Here is a 20,471-nt window from a genome sequence, read left to right as displayed (position 1 = left end):
TACTCTGTTAGCATTTTATGTTAATTGGTTAGCATGGATTCTTTTTTTTTTTTTTTTTTTTTTTTTTTTTTTTTTTTTAGCAGGTAGTTCCGGCCAAGGGTGAGACTAAGCAGGATAGCTGCATGAAAACTGAACTGCTGAGAGAAGGTAAGGGCTGTGTTCCCTGGGATGGGAGACAGGATTTTGCTGCCTGCACTCTCCCTGTTATCTGTCTGGAGTTCAGTGTAATTTCTAATCTCTCCCATTCCTGGACGACAGACAGACAGACAGACACACAGAGAGAGAGAGAGAGAGAGAGAAAAGATCTTGTAGAGAAGGAAAAAACAAACAAACAAAAAAACAAAGTGTGGATAACAGAAACACTGCACCTAGAAAATGAAAAGTGAATGGTCATAGGAATGTTGTAGCATCTTTATTCATACGCAGGCCTCACCCAGTAACAAATTGGACAACCTGACACATATGCATGGTGGAATGGTTTTCAAACAGCATGACTCATGTAACAACACAGATGAAACTTAGCTGTGTTTTGTGAAGTGAAGGAAACCAGACCCCAAATGACATGTGCTATATGTGCTAGGGTTTTTTTTTTAATCAGGAACGAGTATTGATTTTTTTGTTGAATGATTTTTCTGTGAGTTGACATGCTTATGTGATGTTTGCCTTTTATTCTGTTCTCTTAATGAATTGTTTTTTTAGCCATTAAACAAACTGTGCATTCCTGGGATAAATCCTGCTTGTTCTCATTTTTTAATCCCATCTCACTATCCCCTTAGCAACCCCCTTCCTCCAATCCAGTTTGGTAGTCTTTTGCTGAAGTTTTAGTGTTTGTATCACAAGAGATATTTGTCTGGCAGGATGTAGTGGCACACACCTCTAATCCCAGCAACTCGGGAGACTGAGGCAGGAGATGTCAATTTCAAGGCCAGCCTTAGCAATTTAGGGACCCGTGTCTCAAAAAATTAAAAAAAAACTGGAGATATACCTTAGTGGCAAAGTGCTTCTGAGTTCAGTTCCTGCACAAAACAAAAAAGATATTGTCCTGTGAGGTGTCTCTCTGGTGTTTAGATCAGTAATACTGCCTCACAGTACATTGTGGAGAGTTCCCTTTTTAATATTTGGAGGGGTTTGTGAAAAATTATAATAATTATTCTTTGAATGTTTGGTAGAATTTACCAGTGGAGCCATCTGGTCTTGATCTTTCCTTCATGGGGAGTTTTTATTTCTAATAGAATTTCTTGACTTCTTAGAGTTTTATTCAGATTTTCTGTTTCTTCTGTTGGTTTTGGTAGCTGAGACCTTGTCCATCTTAGCTACATACACATTTAAGATTGTTCTATCTTTGTGATGAATTTACCCCTTTATTACCAAGATATGTCTTCCTTCATCCCTGATAGTACTGAAATATGTCTAGTTTAATAGGTCTGAGGTCTTTCCAGCTTTCTTTGCCTAAGAATTGCATGTTTTTTCTCATGCCTTTATGTCCCACCTGTCTGTGTGGTAGTGATTTTCTGTGTGGTGCCATTGCCCAGCCAGCTGGAGAAGTGTGATCGACATTGCTGTGACTTTTGTGTTGGTTATTCATCTTTTCAAAGTTTGTCCGTCTGTGTTGTGTTGAAGGATGTACTGGGTATGAAATTCTAGGTTTATTAGTCAGCTTTTAGTCACTGTGGCAAAGTACCTGACAAGAATGATATTAAGGAAGAAAAGTTTATTGTGGCTCACAGTTTCAGAGGTTCAGTCCATGGTTGACCAACTCCATAGCTGTGGGCCTGGGGTGAGGCAGACTATCATGGAAGAAGGACGTAGAGGAGGAAAGCAGCTCAGGACATGATGGCCCAGGAGCAGAGAAACTCTGCTCACCAGGGACAAAATGTAAACTCCAAAGGCACACGCCCAGTGACCTACTTCCTCCAGTCACACCCTGTCTGCTTGTAGTTAGCCCACAGTTAATCCATATCAGTGGATTAATTCACTGTTTTGCTTAGAACCAGAAGTCTGTTTATCTTTTTCTCAGTATGTAATTTGTCTTTTCTTCTCTGGCTGTTTTCAGATTTTCTCTTTATCTCTGATTTTTGGCATGTTGCTAGAAGTTTGTTAACTTTCTGGGATCATTGATTTTTGTAGTTTTCCTCAAGTCTGGAAATACTTGACTAAAGTGCCCCATCCCCCACCTTGTATGGGGATTGAACTCAGGGGCACTCACACTGAGCCACACCTCAGCCCTATTTTGTATGTTATTTAGAGACAGGGTCTTGCTGAGTTGCTTAGCACCTCGCTTTTGCTGAGGCTGGCTTTAAACTTGTGATCCTCCTCCCTCAGCCTCCCAAGCCAGTGGGATTACAGGTGTGCCTCATGTCTGGTGCCTGACTAAAGTGTGTGTGTGGTTTTTTTTTGTTTGTTTGTTTTTGTTTTTGTTTTGTTTTTTGTTTTTTTGGCTATTACTCCTTCAAATATAGTTTTGCTTTTCTTTTTCGTTTTACCTCTCCAAGTACATGCATGTTTGCTTCATGTCATTCCACCTGTCAGTCAGGCTCCACCCACTCATTTTCACCTTTCAGTGCTTTATTTTGCATAGATTCTAACAGTGTGTCTGAGTGCTCTTTCCTCTGTCTAATCTGGTGGTAGTTTCATTGCTGATAGTCTCCTTTCATATTGGCCATCTTTCATTTCTAGAGATGCATTGTAGGGGTGCATGTAGAGGGTATGTGTGCCTTGTTCTCTGTGTGTTTCAGTTTAAGCTTGGCACCTGTCTTCTCTGAGTACTTGTATTTCTTGTATATCTAGTAGTTCTGATGGGATGGTAGATACTTTGGTAGTGTTTGTGGATTGAATATGTTGAGTCTGGATATCTGTATTAAAACAAGGATTGTTAGGCTTTTCCAAGGCACTCGATTTATTAACTTGCAAAGTTTGGCTTCTTGTTGGTTTGTTACTAGTCCTTTTTTAGCTTGAAATATAGTAACTTTAAATCCAGGTTGGTTGTTGCTCTCGACTTGAAGTCTTTGCCAAATACCTGTGTGATCACATAGAATACTCTTTTACACCTGTCAGACTTCTCTCATTTGACACATGTAAAGCTTAATATGGAGTCTTTTGACTCATGAACAAGGTATATTTCTCCTTTTTTGGGGGGATGGTGGTGGTGGTACTGGGGATCGAACCCAGGTCCTTGTGCATGCGAGGTAAGCACTCAACCAACTGAGCTATATCCCTGGCCCATTTTTTTAAAAAAAATTTATTAGTTATTGATGGACCTTTATTTATTTGTTTATGTGTGGTGCTGAGAATTGAACCCAGCACCTCACACATGCTAGGCAAGTGCACTACCACTGAGCCATAATCCTAGCCCCACAGCCCATTTTTATTAGTTTTTGATAGCTTCACATTGTATCTCAGCATACAGGTTTTGTATCTCTAATTACTTCATATGTTCTTATGCTGTTTACAATTTTACTTACCAGTTGCTCATAACTGATACACAGATTTGCAGTTTATCTTTTGCTGTTGAATTGTATTTTGAGATAATTATAGATTTACATGTGAGAAACATTGTACATGTGAGAAACATTGTAAAGAGATTCCTGTGTATCCTTCATCTGTTTCAACTAATGACAGCATCTTGCAAAACTGTACACAGAGTCAAAATCAGGTTTTTGACATGAGTACAATGCACCAGACCTATTCAGATTTCTCAGTGGTTTGCACCAGTTCCCCCCACCTCTGCGCCATCTTTCTTTCATTGAATCCAGGAACACTGTCCCACTGAGCTATATCTCTAGGCCTTTTTATTTATTTTTGATTTTGAGATAGGGTCTTACTAAGTAGCTGAGGCTGACCTTGAACTTGTGATCCTCCTGCCTTGGCCTCTGGAATCTCTGGGATCACAGGTGTGGTAACTGTACCTGCCTACTTTGTGTATTTGCTTCTGTGTCTGTCACGTATATCCACAACCACGGCCATGACCATGGTGAGGTGCACAGCATTCCCACCATGGGCTCCTCCTCCTCACCCTTTGGAACCTCCCATTTTGTTGCTTTCTGCTGTCATCCAGTAATCTGTTCTCCATTTCTATGGTTTTGTCATTTCAAAATGCTGTATATATATGCTTGGTAACCTTTGGGGTCAACTTTTTTCATTCAGCATAATTCCCTGGGGTGCATTCAGGCTTTGTTGGATATCAGTGGTTTGTTGTTCTGTGTTCCTTAGTCATGTTCTGTGTGTGGATTCCCACAATTCACTCAACCATTTACTCACTGGAGGACATCTGGGCTGTTCCCTTGTCTGTCATGGTGAAACTACTGCAGACGCTTCCTGACACGCTTTCTCTGGGGCTCCAGCTCAGGAGTGAGGTGCTCTTGTGGGTCAGTGCACGTTTAGCTGTCTTCCCTGGTTTTGGCGTTCCCAGCATCATTGTAAAGGCCCCAGTTCTCTGCACCTTTGCTGATATTTTTGTTGTGGATTAGATTTGCTACTTAGTTTTGAGGGTTCTTTGTATGTTCCAGGTACTAGTCCTTTGCCAGGTATGTAGCTAGTGGGCATTTCCTCCCTGTAGAAGTCTTTTCCTGGGCTTTGAATTTTGGTGAAGTTCGATTTGTTGCTTTTTTCTTTTTTGGAAATTGTTTCTGTGTCAAGGCTGACTCTTTGCTAGTTCTGGGCCCCTTGACTTTTTCTCCTAAAAGTCTTGTTTTCTGATATAAATTTACATTTCTTTTCATTTGAAGTTAATATTTTAAAGGTGTGAGGTTTAGGTTGAGGTCATTTCTGCAGTCTATCTTGTGTTCTGTGGGCTTTCTAAGGTCAGTCCTCGGTGCTGGTGGCCTTTTCAGAGACCCTAGGGATCTTGGATCCTGTCATCCAAGTCCTGCGGCTGCTGCTTTCTGACCTGCATGATTACTTCTGTTTGCTGCACTCTTCAGAACCTTTAGGGTGATGTTGAGTGGGAACTGTGAGCACAGACAGCCTTGCCTAAGAGGCTGGCTGTGGGTTTACTGAAGCCCGTGTCAGCTTGAGAGAGCTTCCTGCTATTTCTGCTTTGCTTAATTTTTATCAGAAATGATGGTGTTTTTCTGAATCTCTTGGGGTGATTTTTGTTAGTTTTTTATTTTAGTTTGTCAGTACAGTGATTACATTAATTGTTTATTTGACTGTTAAACTAACCCTGCCTTCGGGAATAAACTCTTCTTTACTGGACATATTATTTTGTAAAATGTGTTTTTGGTTTTGGTTCATTCTACATTTGTTTAGAATATTTTCATGTATGTCTATTCAGAATATTGGCCTGTGGTTTTCTTGCGTTATGCCTCTGTCTAGTTTTGGTCTCAGGGTAATACTGACTTTAGAGAATAAGTCCCTTAATTTTATTTATCTTGTCAACAAAGACCAGTTCTTGGTTGTGTTTACTCCTTCTGTTGTCTGCTTTCTGTCTTGGCAGTTCATGCTTCAGTCTGTGCTGCTTCTTCCTCTTCTCACTTTCATTTGGTCCCTTACTTTCTCTGGTTCCATGAGCTCTGTGCTGAGTCTTTCCTCTCCCTTCCACACAGGGCTCATGGCCTGTTTCCTGGTGAGCTTGTTGAGCAGCATCCTTCACATCCTGAGAGCTGTGTTTGCATTTTCTGTCAATTCAAGATACTTTGTAATTTCCCTTTTGGTTTATTCTTTGTCTCATTAAAAGTGTGTTTTAGTTTAGTTTCTAGTTTTCAGAGAGTTGGGGGTTTTATCAGAGTTCGTTGTTGTTGATTTTTAATTTCATTCCTTTGCAGTCAGAGCACATTTCATCTCACTTGAAGTTAGTTGAGGTTCGCCCTTAGCCTCTCAATGAATGTGCATATGCTGTGTGCTGAGTCCCTCCTGGGTCAGGCCGGGCCTGCTGCTGACTGGCAGATCAGCCTTCTGAGCCTTGCGGAGGAGACTCTGGGCTGTGGGAATCTATGACCTCAGCTGTGGAATCGGTTCCTCTAGCAGTCCTAGCAGTGTTCAGTTCTTGCACTTTGAAGTTCTTTTGTTGACCCCATGGAATGGTATTGTGTACCTTGTTAGACTTCCTTGCTCTGTAACCTACTTTGATATTAAAATAGCCACTCCAACCGTTTACAAATTCACTTTTGCATGCCTTTCCAATCCCATTTCTTTAATCTGCGCTTCCTATTTTATTTAATGTAAGTTGTGGGGATATTGCTCACTATGCAGCTTCTTGTCCACTTGAACCATCTCTGCCTTTGAATTTGTGTATTAAGCCATGCATGTGAACATTTTTAATTTTTTTTTTTGGTGGTGCTGGATTGAACCCAGGGCCTTGTGCATGCGAGGCAAACACTCTACCATTTGAACTGTATCCCTAGCCCCCAAATTTCCTTTTTGGTGTATTTCCTGTTTATATTATTTCCCCCCTTCTTGTTAGGGTTTCTCTCTCTTCTTGCTTGATTAAATCAGTTACTTAACATCTAGATATTAACCCCTTGTTAGTTTTAGACATTACAAGGGTATGATTACCTGTTGCTTAACCTTGCCTACTTATGTTCTTTGTAGGACAAAAATCTGAAATTCCAATATAGTCAGATCTTTTTCTTGTCATTATTCATGCTTTTGATGTTTTATAAATTTCCCCTGACTATAGGCTATTCTATTTTTCTGTGTTTTCCTCAGAGTGTCAAGGACAGTATGTCCACATTTCACAAGCAGAAGGGTTGCTGGGACCTGCAGGTGGGGACTCCAGCCTTGAGGCTAGACACCCGTGTCTGGGGAGGTGCCTTGGTCCTCAGCAACCAGCCTCGGCTGCCTGGGCTGTGGGTCATGCTCTGCACTGCCTTTGCTGGGGGATCTGCATGACTGTGTGCTCTTCCTCTGTAGCAGGAGTATGTGTGGCTCTCCTTATTCTCCTCTTCACAGTGTACTTAGCTCTTTCTTCTTTTTCAGTGTCACCCAGTACCACCTGTTTCTTCCTGATGCATTTCAGGGTCAGGCGTAGAATTCCTCAATGTACTAACTGGAAGTCTTATTAGAATGGCACACATTTATAAATTTGATTTGAGGGGACTTGACAGATTTGTGTGAATTTGTCATACCATTCCAATGTCCAAAGGCCCTGTATTTAATTTTTTTCTCCACCTAGGTCTTAAATAATCTTGTCATTTTTTTTTTATACCTGTAGAGTTTTTCCTGCTTTTATTAATAACATCTTAGTTTTTAACTTGTATTTTCTAGTTAATGTTCGTGTAGAGAGTGGCTTTGAGGGGCTGGGGCTGTGGCTCAGTGGCTGAGCATTCGCCTCACATGCGTGAGGCACTGGGTTCGATCCTCAGCACCACATACAAAAATAAATAAACAAAAAACAAAGATATTGTGTCCATCTTCAACTAAAAAATTAAAAAAAAAATAGAGTGGTTTTGAGTTTGTAACTCGATTTGTTTTGCAGTTTTGGGATGGAAGGCAGGGCTTTGTGCTTGCTAGGCAGTTGTTCTTCTATGGAGTTATATCCCCAGCCCTACGACTTGATTTTGAATTCAGCCGTATGGCTTTGTTCATGTGTTTTGATCACAGGTGGATTCTGTTTTTCAATAGATGAGAGCATGTTAGGTGCAGATGAGAGCATTTGTGCCTTGGTCACTAAGCTTCACGCTTTTCTTTCGTCTCTTTCAGTGTCACCCAGTACCACCTGTTTTGTTTAGCACTAGTGGTTTTAATGGATGTTTGTATGTTGTTTCTGGGCTTACATGGAATTGATTTAACCTTTCTGAGTGAAGATATATTGCTGCAGAGTTTGGGATATAGTCTTCTCCAAGTTAAGGAAATTTCTACATGTTCTACTTTTGCTATGTGTTAAAAAAAACTTATTAATTGCTCTTTGTTTTTCAGAAACCATTTATTATTTGTTGCACATGTATCATGTGCCAGGCCCTTTTTATGTGCCCAGGTTACAGTAGTGAACAGAACCTTTGCTCTCATAGAACTTAGGGGTGCAAGGAAGATGACCAGCATGTTGAGCAGTAGAGAATGCAGCATGTTAAGTGGTAGGTGTGAAGAAGAGTCCAGCCAAGAGCAGGGTGGCCTAGATGGAGCCTAGACCTTGGCCCAGGCTTTTCCTGCCTCCAGGGATGTCATCATGAGTTTTCTGCCTCAACTCATAGTATTCTTCAGTCTTCTGGTGTGAGTGCGTTTCTTGTTTCTAAGCATCCTGGTTGTGACTGCTAGAACTGTCAGAGAGAGATCTCCCCCCACCCCCCGCACCTGCAGGGTGCACAGATGGGCGTGCTGAAAGCCATCCTCCCTTAGGCCTGTTTTTTTGCTTGTTTGTGTACACCTGCTTCTGGAACCTCGTTGATACCTCCAGACAGTACTCAGGTTTTCTTGCCATGGTGATTCCTCACACTTACTTGACATCCTGTTCAGGAAGCAATCTCATTTTAAATCCATTTGAATTTAAGTGTTAGTTTGTAGGTAAAATGAAAGGATTTCAGTGGATAGTTTTATGTCAGCCAGTCAGAAGCATTGTAACTAGTGCTGGTGGTGGTATTGTGGGAGGGTGGGGTCCCAGCAGTCAGTGATGCTCCTTTCTCCTCTGTTCACAGATATTCCTATGGCTGCTGATGAAGGTTCCGTAGAGAAGCAGGCGGGAGAGGCCTCCATGGCTGCAGATGGTGAAACCAATGGATCTTGTGACAACTGTGACACCAGTCACCCAAATGCAGCCAGACACACTCAAGAGGGCACAAGAGCCAGCCCACAGGAAGGTACCAATAGAGCAGCACGAATAGCGGAAAATGGGGTTTCAGAAAGAGAACCAGAAGTGGGGAAGCAGAACCACGTCACAGCTGACGACTTCATGCAGACTTCTGTCATTGGCAGCAATGGGTACTTCTTAAATAAATCGGCCCTGCAGGGGCAGCCCTTGAGGACTCCCAACACTCTGGCCTCCTCGCTTCCTGGCCATGCTGCGAAAACCCTTCCTGGAGCGGCTGGCAAAGGCAGGACTCTAGGTGCATTTCCACAGACACCAGCCGCAGCGCCAGCCGTGCCTGGGGAAGGAAGTGCAGACACAGAAGACAGGAAGCCCATGGCCCCTGGAACTGATGTTAAGGTTCACAGGGCACGCAAGACCATGCCGAAGTCCATCCTGGGCCTGGTAATTTTGTGTCTTCTCTTGCCATTTCCCTTCTGTCTGTCTTCTCCTGTGTTAATGATGGCAAGCGGACTTCTCTGCATTCAAGAGAAAAGCCAGCAGATGGCAATGGTCATCTGGCACTAACTTTAGGCCACTAAAGTTAAATAAAGTGTAAAGCAGTGGTAATCTGGTGAGGTGGTCACTTCTAGGCCTGTGATCAGTTAGGGGTTTTGCTGATGCCTCTGTGTGTGAACAGCAAGGCCAGATGGCACTGTCTCTGCCTTCTTTTGGGGATTTGCTCTCCCTAGAGGGTTCTCTTCGCTTCGAGTGAAAATGTGCCAGGCATTTTGAAGGAGACGGTTTTCCCTTCTGCTGTGGATCTGGAGGCTTTCATTCCAGCTCAGGAGGACTCAGCACCCACTGTTTGAGAAGTGAGAGGAAGTGAAGTTGGTCAGGACCATGGTGTGACAGAAGTGTGGGCACAGAGGGCTGCTTTGAGGTGTGCCGGCTCATGCTTGCCTTGAGAGCAGACGAGTCTTACATCTTGAATGTCTGAACACGGGCAGTATGTACCCAAGTTTGACCCCCACCATGCTGGCCTTTTGCTTACCACCATGTCTCACATGGTGTGTGCCTGATAAATTTCTTCCAAATATCTACAGTGCTGTTGTTTGATGTTAATTTGGCTGGGAATGGATTTTGGGTTTATGATCACATTCCCTCCGAACTTCTGGTGTTTGGCATTGCTAGTGGCATTCTGAAACTGTCTTGTCCTTCATGAGTAGACCGTCTGCTGTTTCTTCTGCAGCCCTTAGGACTCCACATCTGGGACCTTCTCTTGAGGGCCCTGCCAGTCTGAGGAATTGTGTCATCAGCACCAGGAAAACGCATGTATGATTTTCTTTCCATCTCCTTCCATAGAACTCCTTTTAGGTGGAGGTTGGGTCTTTTTTCTATTTGGACAGTGCCCTGCCTGCTTTCTGCTTCTAGCATTGTTCTTTAACCTTTTACATTCTTCTGTTCATTTTATACATGTGTGTGTGAGTGTGTGTGTGTGTGTGTGTGTGTGTGTGTGTGTGTGTGTTTGGTACAGGGGAATACACTCAGGGGCACTTAACCACTGAGCCACATCCCCAGCCTGTTTTTTAAATTTTTTTTATTTAAGAGACAGGGTCTCACTGAGTTGCTTAGTGCCTCGTTAAATTGCTGAGGCTGGCTTTCAACTCGCAATCTCCCTGCCTCAGCCTCAGCCTCAGCCTCAGCCTTCTGAGCCACTGGTATTGCAGGCATGTGTCACTGTGCCCAACTCTGTGTGCTTTATTTTGACATTTTTTTCATACCCAATATTTCTGACTAATCTTTAATTAAAAAACTTCTTATCTCTCAAATTTTATCTTATCCTTCAGAAGATATCATTGTAATTTTTCCATAGTTTCTGTCATGAATTCTGATTCCTCAGAGGAGCTCTGTTGGGTGGTAGCTCTTGCTCTTGGTGATCTTCTCCAGGGCTGATTTCTCTTGCCAGGGTATGCTTGCCTTGGCTTCTGTGGCCTTGGACCAGCCTGACTGAGTACTGCATGGGTCTGTGGTTGTGGTGGCCATGGGACAGTGTGGAGCTTCACTGCCAACCACACACCTGAAGCTGGGTTCTGTAACCACCAGGTTCTCCCCTCCGTTAGCAGTGTGCTGGTGCCTCCTGATGCCCTGATGCAATACCCACCAGTTGCCCTGGCCCAGGGGCTCCCCATTTTCCATTGGCCGGCCTGACTTAGCTCCAGCCTTTCACTGTTCTCTTCTGTACATTGTCAGAACTTGAAAAATTTAAAAAATAGTTTTAGATTCACAGGAAGCAACAAAAATAGTATAGAAATGTGCTATGTACCCTTTGCCCAATTTTCCTCAGTGATAACATCTTACATGTTGGAATGCAGTGTTGTAACTGGGGTACTGACACTGGTGTGATCCATGGGTCTTACTCAATTTCACCATAACTTGGATGTGCATGTGTGTGTGTGTGTGTGTGCGCGCGCGCGCACGCAGAGGGGCATAGCCATCACAGTCAAGGTCCCTGATCCCTGGCACTCTCTAGATCATTCTCCATTTCTGTAATTCTGTTATTTCAGGTGTTGTTCAGTATGTGCAGTGTATAACCTTTTAAAAATTTATTTATTTTTTAGTTGTAGTTGGACACAATACCTTTATTGTATTTATTTGTATGTGGTGCTGTGGATTGAACACGGGCCTCACATGTGCTAGATGAACGCTGTACTACTGAGCCACAACCCCAGCCCCATACAGTGTATAACTTTTGGGGGGCTCTTTGCACTCAACATAATTTTCCTGAGATTATCCAGGTTACATCAGGAGCCTGCTCCTCCTTAGGCTGCCCAGCTGTCCGTGGTGTGGATAGCTGCAGACTGGCCACTCACTGTTGAAAGACTTGGACATTTCCAGTTTGGTGCTCTTAAAGCTGCCCTGAGCATTTATGTACATGTTTTTGTTTGCATATACATTTTCATGTTTCTCAGTTCAGTATCCAGGAGTAGAATTGCTGTGTCGCTTGTTGACTGGATATTCATTTTGGTTTTCTCTCTTTGGTGCCAGGAATTGAACCCAAGGCCTTGCATATGCTAGGCAAGTGCTCTGCCACTGAGCCACACCCCCAGTCCCTTGGATGTTCAGTTTTATAAAGAACTTATAAGCCATCCCTGTTCCCTAGTGGCTGCAGTTTGTACCCCTACCTCATGGGACTCATCCTGTTTCTTACATCCTCGCCAACATTTGGTGTTGCGTGGCTACTGTTTTGGTTACCTGATGGGTGTGGTGGCATATTGTCCTTGTTTTACTCAAACATCCTCATGCCTATAATATGGGACATCTCCTTAGTGCTCACTTGCCAGCTCTTGTCATTGCTGTTGAAATGTCTCTTGCACCATTTGCACCGCCCCCCCTCCCATTTTTTAGTATTGTTTGGTTAGCTTTGAGGTTTTTTCCTCAGTATGAATCCTTATCTGAGGTGTGGTTTTTGTAGGTTAGTTTCCCCATCTGAAGCTTATCTTCTTCCTCTCGAAGGATCTTTCTCAGAGCAAAAGCTTTTCATTTAGATGAAGTCCAATTTATTAATTTGCTTTCCTGGACTGCGCTTCTGATGTCAAGCATCATGTTGTCATTCTGATGTCTAAGAACTCTTTGCCTAGTCTAGATCTTGAGGATTTCTCTCCTAATTGAACTATGCACATACCAGGAGGCATTACTGTGGCATGCTTTTAGCTTTCTCCTCTGGCTTTGTGCTTCCACACTCCACTCCTTCCACACATGCCTACCATTGGGCTCTAGGTGTGGGGTGGGAAGTGGCCCCATCCATTCTGCCACTGTACTAGGGGAAGTTCTTATTAATGGTGCAAATTAGTGTTGAGTTGCAGTTGCAATGAAATATCCAGCTGTGAGAATTCACTGGCTGGGGCAGAAACTTGAACAGTAACAGGCCAGGAGGGGAAAGCCTGTGGCAGAGCTGGAGCAGAGAGTACAGGGTGTGCTGGGCTCTGCAAGGACATAGCCCATGTGCCCTGCCTCCTGGTGCAGCAGGTCATTTCTTCTCTCATGGTTCTGCCTTGTGAGACAGCAACTGCGAGCAGGATCTGATTCCCACCAGGCTCAGGAATTCTCAATTTTCTTTGTTAGATTTTTGAAAATTACTTCTGAAATGAAAGAATAGGTTTTTATACCAAAATGAGAATTAGCCTCATGTGGCTGTCTCCTCTTGAGGTCTTATTTTATGTGTAAATTAGGATCTTACTGTGCTCCGAGTGCTGAGTGGATGTATTTTATAGCTGAGTGCTGCATAGGCTGTGTGGCAGTGTGTAGGTGACAGCAGGAGCTAGGTTCTGAGCCCTAGTGGTTACTGCCTGGTGCATCTGAGAAGGGCTCAGACAATACTGTGGTGGGTTAAATGGTGGCAGCTGCAGAAGGAACTGCCAAGTTTGAGCTGTGCTTTGGAGGAGGGAAGGGAGAGTTAATCCCTGGGGAAAGGAAGGGTATAGGTGCCATCTGCTGCGGAGCAGGTGCTATCACTGGCAGTGCAGCACTTGAGATGGTGAACTGGGTTGGTCTCCACCAGGGGAAGCAACAGGAAGCTGTATAGACTGTGGTTCTCACAACCTGAGTCCAGCGTAAGTTTCTGTCTGGGTGGACTTTCTTTTTTGTCACAGGATACCACACATGGGGTGGTTTATAAAGGGCAGAGGATTGTTCAGCTCTTGGTCTAGAGGCTGGGAAGTCTGAGAGCATGGTGCCAGCATCTGGTAAGGGCTTCTTGCTGCATCATAACATGGTGAGGCAGAGCAAGCCTGCCAACTCAGGTCTCTTCCTCTACCACAGGGGCCCTCGCCTGACCTCATCCCATCCTAATAACCTCCTGGAGACCCCACCTCCAGTTACCATTAACGTGAATTTGGGGATTCAGTTTCCAACATGGGGCCTTTGGGGGACACATTCAGGCCATAGCAGGTTCCTAGCTAGATAGGCAGTGAGATCAAGTAATGTGACTTGTGTGTTCTGGACATTAGGTGAGGTATCGGGCAGCTTTCTTGTGGGCTGAGGAAAGAAGAGCTGTCTCTGAGAAGCTTTCTAGGTGCCTTGCCAACAGCAGGGCGCGTGAGAGAGGCTAAGAGTACAAGATAGCAGCACATGTGAAACAGAAGGCAAAGTGCACGTGAGATGTGGTGAGAGAGGGTTTGAGGTAGAGCTGCAGAGCCTGGGTGAGAGGGCAGAGAACACACAGCACCCCTGCCCTGCTTAGCACTCATCTCTCACTAGTGAGGTATACAGTTTGCTGTTCCATCTGGAACTCCCCTCTTTGCCTACCTACCTGACTGCCTGCCTGCCTGCCACACTTGTGACCTCATGAAGCATGTCCTCACTTAAACCCATCAGTGTGGAGCACAGCACTCATCAAGTGCCTCGAATTACAGTAATTTCTGACTTGGGCCACTTCTCCCTGGTCTCATTGCCAGGAGATGGGGATGCTTTGTCTTTTATGGGAGAGGGTGAAAACACACAACATTGACCATCTCTGAGTGAGCAACCTGGTAGCACTAAGCTTGCTCATACTTCTGCGCAGCCTTCACCACCATCCACTCTTTACAGTGTGTCCCATACAATGCATATTCCCCCCTCCCCTCCCCAGCCACCAGCACCCCCCATTCTACTTTCTGTGATTTCAGCTACTCCGGGTAAGGGACTTCAGGGGAGTGGAGTCACCACAGTACTCGTGCTCTGGTGCCTGATGGCCTCAGTTCACGCTGCAGAGCACCCTTCCTTTGTGAAGCTGAGCAGCGTTCCACCCTGTGGACGGGCCACACTCTGCTGCTCCCTTCACCCACCAAAGGGCGTGGGCGCTCTGGCTGCTTCCACCGTTTGGCTCTGGTGATGATGCTGTGACACACTGAAGACCCTGTCTTCAGTTCCCCGGGGTATATCCAGAGTGGAACTGCTGGATCATGTGGTGATTCTACATTTAGTTTTCCCACAGCAGCTGTGTGGCTTTTCACTCCCAGCAACAGTGCACACGCTCTCCAACACACGCTCTTCTGGTGTCTTGCCTGGATGGGAGCCGTCCCGGTGGGTGGAGGTGGCATCTCATGGTAGTCTTGGTTTTCATTTCCCTCATGAGTAGTCACGTTGAGCATCTCTTTCTGCCTATTGGCCGTCTGCACATCTCCTTGAAGAGACGTCTGCTCAAGTCCCTTGCCCATTTTTGAGTCAGGTTTTCTGCTCTTTTGTTGCCAGGGAGTTTCAGGGCTTCTTTTTACCATCTGGAGAGTAGTCCTTGTCACACATAAGGTTCCAGATGTTTCATCCTGTTCTGTGGAATGGCCTTTTACTGTTAGGAGTAAGGAATCAAATCAATACATAGGCAGTTGCCTTTTGACACGTAGAACTTTTTAAATTCTCACAAAGTGCAACTTGTCTAGTTCTTATGCTGCCGGTGCTTTTGGCGTCACATCCAAGAAGTCACTGCCAGATCCCACGCTTTGAAGCTGTCCCTGTTGTTTCCTTCTGAGAGTTCACTATAGTTTCAGGTCTCGCCTTCAGGCCCTGCTGTCCTGGGATAGTCTTTATATGCGGGTGAGACAGGGCCCGCCTTCATGCTTCTGCGTGTGGATTTCCAGTTTTCTCAGGATTATGTATCAGAGGAAGCCTGTCTGTTCTACTCATTATTTATGGAAACTACTGTGTGCACAATAAGATTTTGTCAGCTTGAGGTGTTTTGAGGTCAACCTCTCTCAAGGTTGTCTGTGAATATATGGAAGCAGATAGATGGAGGTTCAGTGGAGTGTAGGCTGTGTGGAGTAAAGGCAGGCTATTGATCCATCATGAAGTGGTTATGGTGTCAGCATAGCTGCCTACAGGCTGCTGGTGCTCTGGAAGGCTAAGGCTAAAGACAGATTCAAGTGTAACTAGCTGTTGTGGAATCCATGCTGTTTGGAGATCTTGCAGGTCTAATTGTGGCAGCTGTGGAGGCACTCCTAGAGAGGTTTCGGTGCTTCCATTTTGGGTGTTTTTAGCTTAGTCATACTGATTGCCTAAATCAGGGGCTGGCAGACTTTTTCTACAAATAGCAGATAAGATGATATTTGAGGTTCTACAGCCACACAGTCACTGCAGATGCTTCTTTTTCCCTCTCCCACTGCCCCTCCTTCCTCGTGATCCTCCTTACCATTAGACCTGGAAATACTGTTCTTAGCTTGGGTGGTGGCTGGTAGCCTGACCTTCGTCATCCAGCAGATGCCTAGGCATACATGTCCTAGCTCCAGGTGCTTCTTTGATGATGTCCAGGTTGCATGGATTTGTAGATTTTCTGTTTCCCCATAGTGGCTCATCTCTCACTTGAAGGGAATTACTGGGGAAAAGAGCTGTAATTTTGGGTGCATGTTATTTCAGCAATCATCTTTTGGCTTGTCGTCATAGTTATTAATTGTCTTTGTTTTGAAGCATGCAGCCAGCAAGGATCCCAGGGATGTTCGAGAAGCTAGAGACCATAAGGAACCAAAAGAGGAGATCAACAGAAACGTTTCTGACTGTGGACGACAGCAGCTTTTACCCCCCTTCCCATCCCTTCACCCGTCACTACCTCAGAGCCAGTGCTACATGGCCACCACAAAGTCACAGACAGGTAAAAGGGTCCACCAGCTGTGTTTCTTTCTGAATGTATGTCTTGAGCTTCTGCCTTCCAGGTGCAGTGTGGCTGGTGTCACTGAGCACTGGCCTGTGCAGTGGAGAGGCAGTGCCTGCCTTAAAGCCTTTCTTGCTGCCACCTGCCTTGGTTATCTGGCTTGCCTCTGATCTGACGTGAATATTGTATTAAAACTGACTTGGTCTGGGTGGAGGACTCTGGGGTTGAGAGCACTCCTGGTCCTGTGTTGGATGCTGTTGGAAGCACTAAGTGTGGCCAAGGTGTGGAGACTTGTCTTTTGGCACTAAGTGTGGCCAAGGTGTAGAGAGTTGTCTTTTGCTCTGGCTCTGTCACCAGCCAAGTCACTTGCCCCTGGGTACTTCTCCTCAGCCCCCTGGTGCTCATGCCTCTCCTTGTTGGTTGAGTGGACGGACACTTGATTATTATTGGGGTTCTTTTGTAGGAGTTGGCAGCATGTGGCCTCATAGGGAGCTGCCACTGCATGTGTGTGGAGTGCCCTCCCTGAGGAGATGGATGGCTCCCTGTGGCACAGGCCAGCCATGAGTTTGAATTTGAAAAGGGCCTGCCAGCCAGCCTTCCTGAAAGTTGAACCAGGTTGGCCTGGTGCTGAGACTATTGGCCTGAGGGCTTTACCTGGGGAATCTCACCTGGCCACAGGTTATGACTTTTTTTTTTTTTAAGTTGTAAATGAACACAATACCTTTGTTTTATTTATTTATTTATTTATTTGTTTGTTTGTTTGTTTTATGTGGTGCTAAGGATTGAATACAGTGTCTCATGTGTGATAGGCAAGAGCTCTACCATTGAGCCACAACCCCAGTACCAGAATATGACTTTTTTTTGTTTTAAACATTTACTTTTTAGTTATAGGTAGGCACAATATCTTTATTTTATTTTTATGTGGTGTCGAGGATCAAACTCAGTACCTCATGCATGCTAGGTGAGTGCTCTACCTCTGAGCCCCAACCCTAGCACCAGGATATGACTTTTAAAATTCTAATTAAAATAATTTCAGACTACCACAAAGGTCGCATAAGTTGTTCAAACAATTCCCATGTGCCCTTCACTCCCTTTACCAAAAGGCACAATTTTGCTCCTCTTCCCAGTACATAATCATTTTGTGTAACATGAACTGTGCTACAAATACAGACTTGTGCCCTTTTACCTCTAAATAGTTAAGTGTTTTTCCTAAAAATAATGCATTGTGTTTCTAGAAATAAGGATGTTTTCTAGCTTCTTACAGTGCAGTGATCAACACCTGGGCTGTGACAGTCACCTAATCGTAGCACATTGCTAACTTTACTGATTTCTTAGTAATGTCCCTTATAGCCAAAGAAAAACACATCTGATCCTGGATCCCAGAGTCACTTGTCTCTGTTGTTTCTTGTTAGTTTCCTATTAGTTTGAGGCATTCCTGGCCATTTTTGACTGTGGCATCTTGAGAATAGAGGCCAGGCTCTCCATAGAACCTCTCTGAGGTTGCTTTTCACTGTGCCTCAGGACCAGGTATAGGTCTTGGGACACCACAGGTGACTGACCTGTATCATTAGGAATTGTGTTTTTGGTGGCCTTTTGACTTATTAGGGCATGGCAGGGTCTTGCATGTTGCTCCATTATAAAGGTTGTCCCTAGCATGTATCTTCAGGAAGAGTCTGAGGTTCTGCAGGTGTCCTGTTCATGATCACAACCCACCAGGAAGTGCTGCAGGGCAGGGTCCCCGTGGTGGTTTTCTGTCTCCATCACTGCCTTTCAGTTGCATTTATACTGAAAGGAAGATTCACTTCCCACCCATTTATTTTTTTTACTAAGTTATTTTTTTAGTATGTATTTTTATTTTTTTTTAGTTGTAGATGGACACAATACCTTTATTTATTTATTTTTATGTGGTGTTGAGGATCGAACCTAGCGCCTCACACGTGCTAGGCACATGTTCTATTGCTGAGCCACAATCCCAGCCGCTTATTAAGTTATTTTTGTAGTTGTAGATGGACAGAATGCCTTTATTTGTTTCTTTTTATGTGGTGCTAAGGATTGAACCCAATGCCTCACACGTGCTAGGCAAGTGCTCTGCGGCTGAACGACAGCCCTAGTCCCCTACCCCCTATCCATCTATTTTTAACTTTTGACTCGTGTGTCAGATTTTTGTTGTTATAACAAATAACTGAGATTTTATCAACTTGTAAAGAGAAAAGTTTTAAAGGTTTGGTCTGTGATTGGTTGGCCCCATTGCTTTTAGCTTGGGGTAGCACACTGTTGGAGCATGTGGTGGAACAGAACCAGTCACCTCATCTCAAGAAGTGAGAAGGGACTGGTCCCTTGCTCCCCTTTGTGGACACACTTGCTGCACTGATGCTCCCAGTAGGTCCCACCTCGTAAAGGCCCTACCACCTCTTGGTAGCACCACTCTGGGTTCTAAGCCTTTAACACATGAATCTTGGAGGACGTTCAGGATCCAAACTGTAGCACCTCATAAACTCTCATTTGGATCTTTGGGCTATAGTATATTACTGTCCTTGTTTTTCTGCTCAAATCATCTCAGGTTTTGTCAGCGGGGTCCTTCAGCTGGATTCCGGATCCTCGGATGTGGCCACCACTCTCTGAAAACCTTCTGGCTGGCAGGGATGGCTCAGGTGCATCTGGTCCTCTTCTTCCCAGGCTGGAACTGGCGGCCTCCATAGGGAGCTCTGGATCTTCCTGTGGGAACATGGCAGTTAGGAAGCAGAATCAGTCTTGGCCACTACTGCCTAGCTTCATGGCTCTGTGCCTTCAGCGCTGCTTGTGCCGGGCAGTTTACCTGGTATTCACAAAGCTCTGCAGCATCTGCTTCTCTCACGTGGTTGTGAACTGGCAAGGAATGTCACAGCAGTCAGTATTGCTGTTCACATGCTAATGCTTGTGTTTTCTTTAATTTAAGCTTATTATTTCATCATCTTTCTAAAGTGAAATGCCCAATGTGTATGTTCCATACCTCAGTTCTCTAGTTTATCTTCCATACCTTTCCGTGTAGCTTTGGTTAATTAGCATATTAGTTTTGGGCTGAGCATGTGAAATCACCTCCAACTGTAGGTACAGTATGTTCTGACAGTTGGTAGACTGCTCTGCTTCCCAGGTGATAGGTGTGCCCCCAGCCCCAGCTACCTTCTGTGTTGCCTCAAGGCTTACCTCATCTCCCCAGGCCAGAAAGAGTTTCCCAGAGAGGAGTGTGCCCTGTTTGGGTCCCATTTCACTTCAGCTACTAGCACACCTCTAGCATTGCTGAGAGCAGGAGGCCTGCCTGGAGGGCAGCACCACAGTCTTCTGGCAAGTGTCATTGTCCCTACCAGGTGTCCTGGATGGAGGGGACGTGGAGGCCACTATTGATATGGTGGGAACAGGTGTAGGCCTTTTGCAGCAGTGTCTATGTATGCCAGGAACAGCACAATTCAGCACAGTTCCGCCTTCAGACCTCGCCGTTCTCAGTGTTGCCTCCTGTGGGCATGTGTAAAGCCAGCATTGGAGTGTCTCGGTCAGCCTTAAGATTTTTACGTTACCTCTTCACTAGTCTTGGCATTGCTCTGGTGGTGGTCAGAGGAGGCTGTGTTCTTTTCCCTCTTGCTAAATAGTGAGCTCACCACAAACAGGGTGGATGTGCACTTTATGGTTGGAGTCACGGCCAAGCTCTGTAGGCAGCTGTGCCTGGCTTGGGTGGCTGAGGGTCCACAGGACTTGTACCTCACCCCTCCATTCTTCATTGTCAGACATGGATGACCCAGTGCTCATCGTAGTGTTAAATCACCTTCAGCGAACCACAGCCTTGCATGGTGGGGACCACACTGCCCAGCTCTTGGGCATCCAGAATTTGGCCTTAGGTGGATATTGGTTCTTTTGACAAAAACTGATTAGCACCTTTCTCAGCAGCTCTTTCTGTTTTCTTTTCAACTGCAGAGTTGTATGATTAAAAACCTATTTCAGAGGGTTCTGGAATGATGGTGGAGCAGGATTAAAGCAGAACCAACTCTCCTCTGGACCACAGCTGCCCTGGTACAGTCTGTCTACTGTAGGTGGTTGTGTGTGTGTGTGTTTTTGTCCTGGTTATTGAACCCAGGGGCTCTCAACCACTGAGCCACATTCCAGCCCTTTTATAAAGTTTTAATTTTGAGACAAGGTCTTGCTAAGTTGCTTAGGGCCTTGCTAAGT

General features: G+C 44.8%; 1 protein-coding gene across 7 annotated transcripts in view; it reads left to right on the top strand.

Annotated features, from left to right (window-relative positions):
• Positions 1-20,471, top strand: part of Ehmt1 (euchromatic histone lysine methyltransferase 1) — a 123,664-nt gene that overhangs the window by 27,518 nt on the left and 75,675 nt on the right. For 6 of the 7 annotated variants that reach the window (XM_048813232.1, XM_048813233.1, XM_015505746.2 and 3 more), the window contains exons 2-4: positions 81-147; positions 8,568-9,121; positions 16,094-16,274. In XM_048813232.1, the coding sequence (XP_048669189.1) occupies positions 123-147; positions 8,568-9,121; positions 16,094-16,274 (760 nt within the window). In that variant the 5' untranslated portion in view covers positions 81-122. Of the gene's footprint in view, positions 1-80; positions 148-8,567; positions 9,122-15,669; positions 15,916-16,093; positions 16,275-20,471 lie in introns of those variants that run through there. The other variant, XM_048813234.1, reaches the window with a different exon arrangement.

The sequence above is a fragment of the Marmota marmota genome, unplaced genomic scaffold (genome assembly GCF_001458135.2).
Source record: "Marmota marmota marmota unplaced genomic scaffold, marMar, whole genome shotgun sequence".
Classification (NCBI taxonomy): Eukaryota; Metazoa; Chordata; class Mammalia; order Rodentia; family Sciuridae; genus Marmota; species Marmota marmota.
This window is presented reverse-complemented; position numbering and strand designations above follow the sequence as displayed.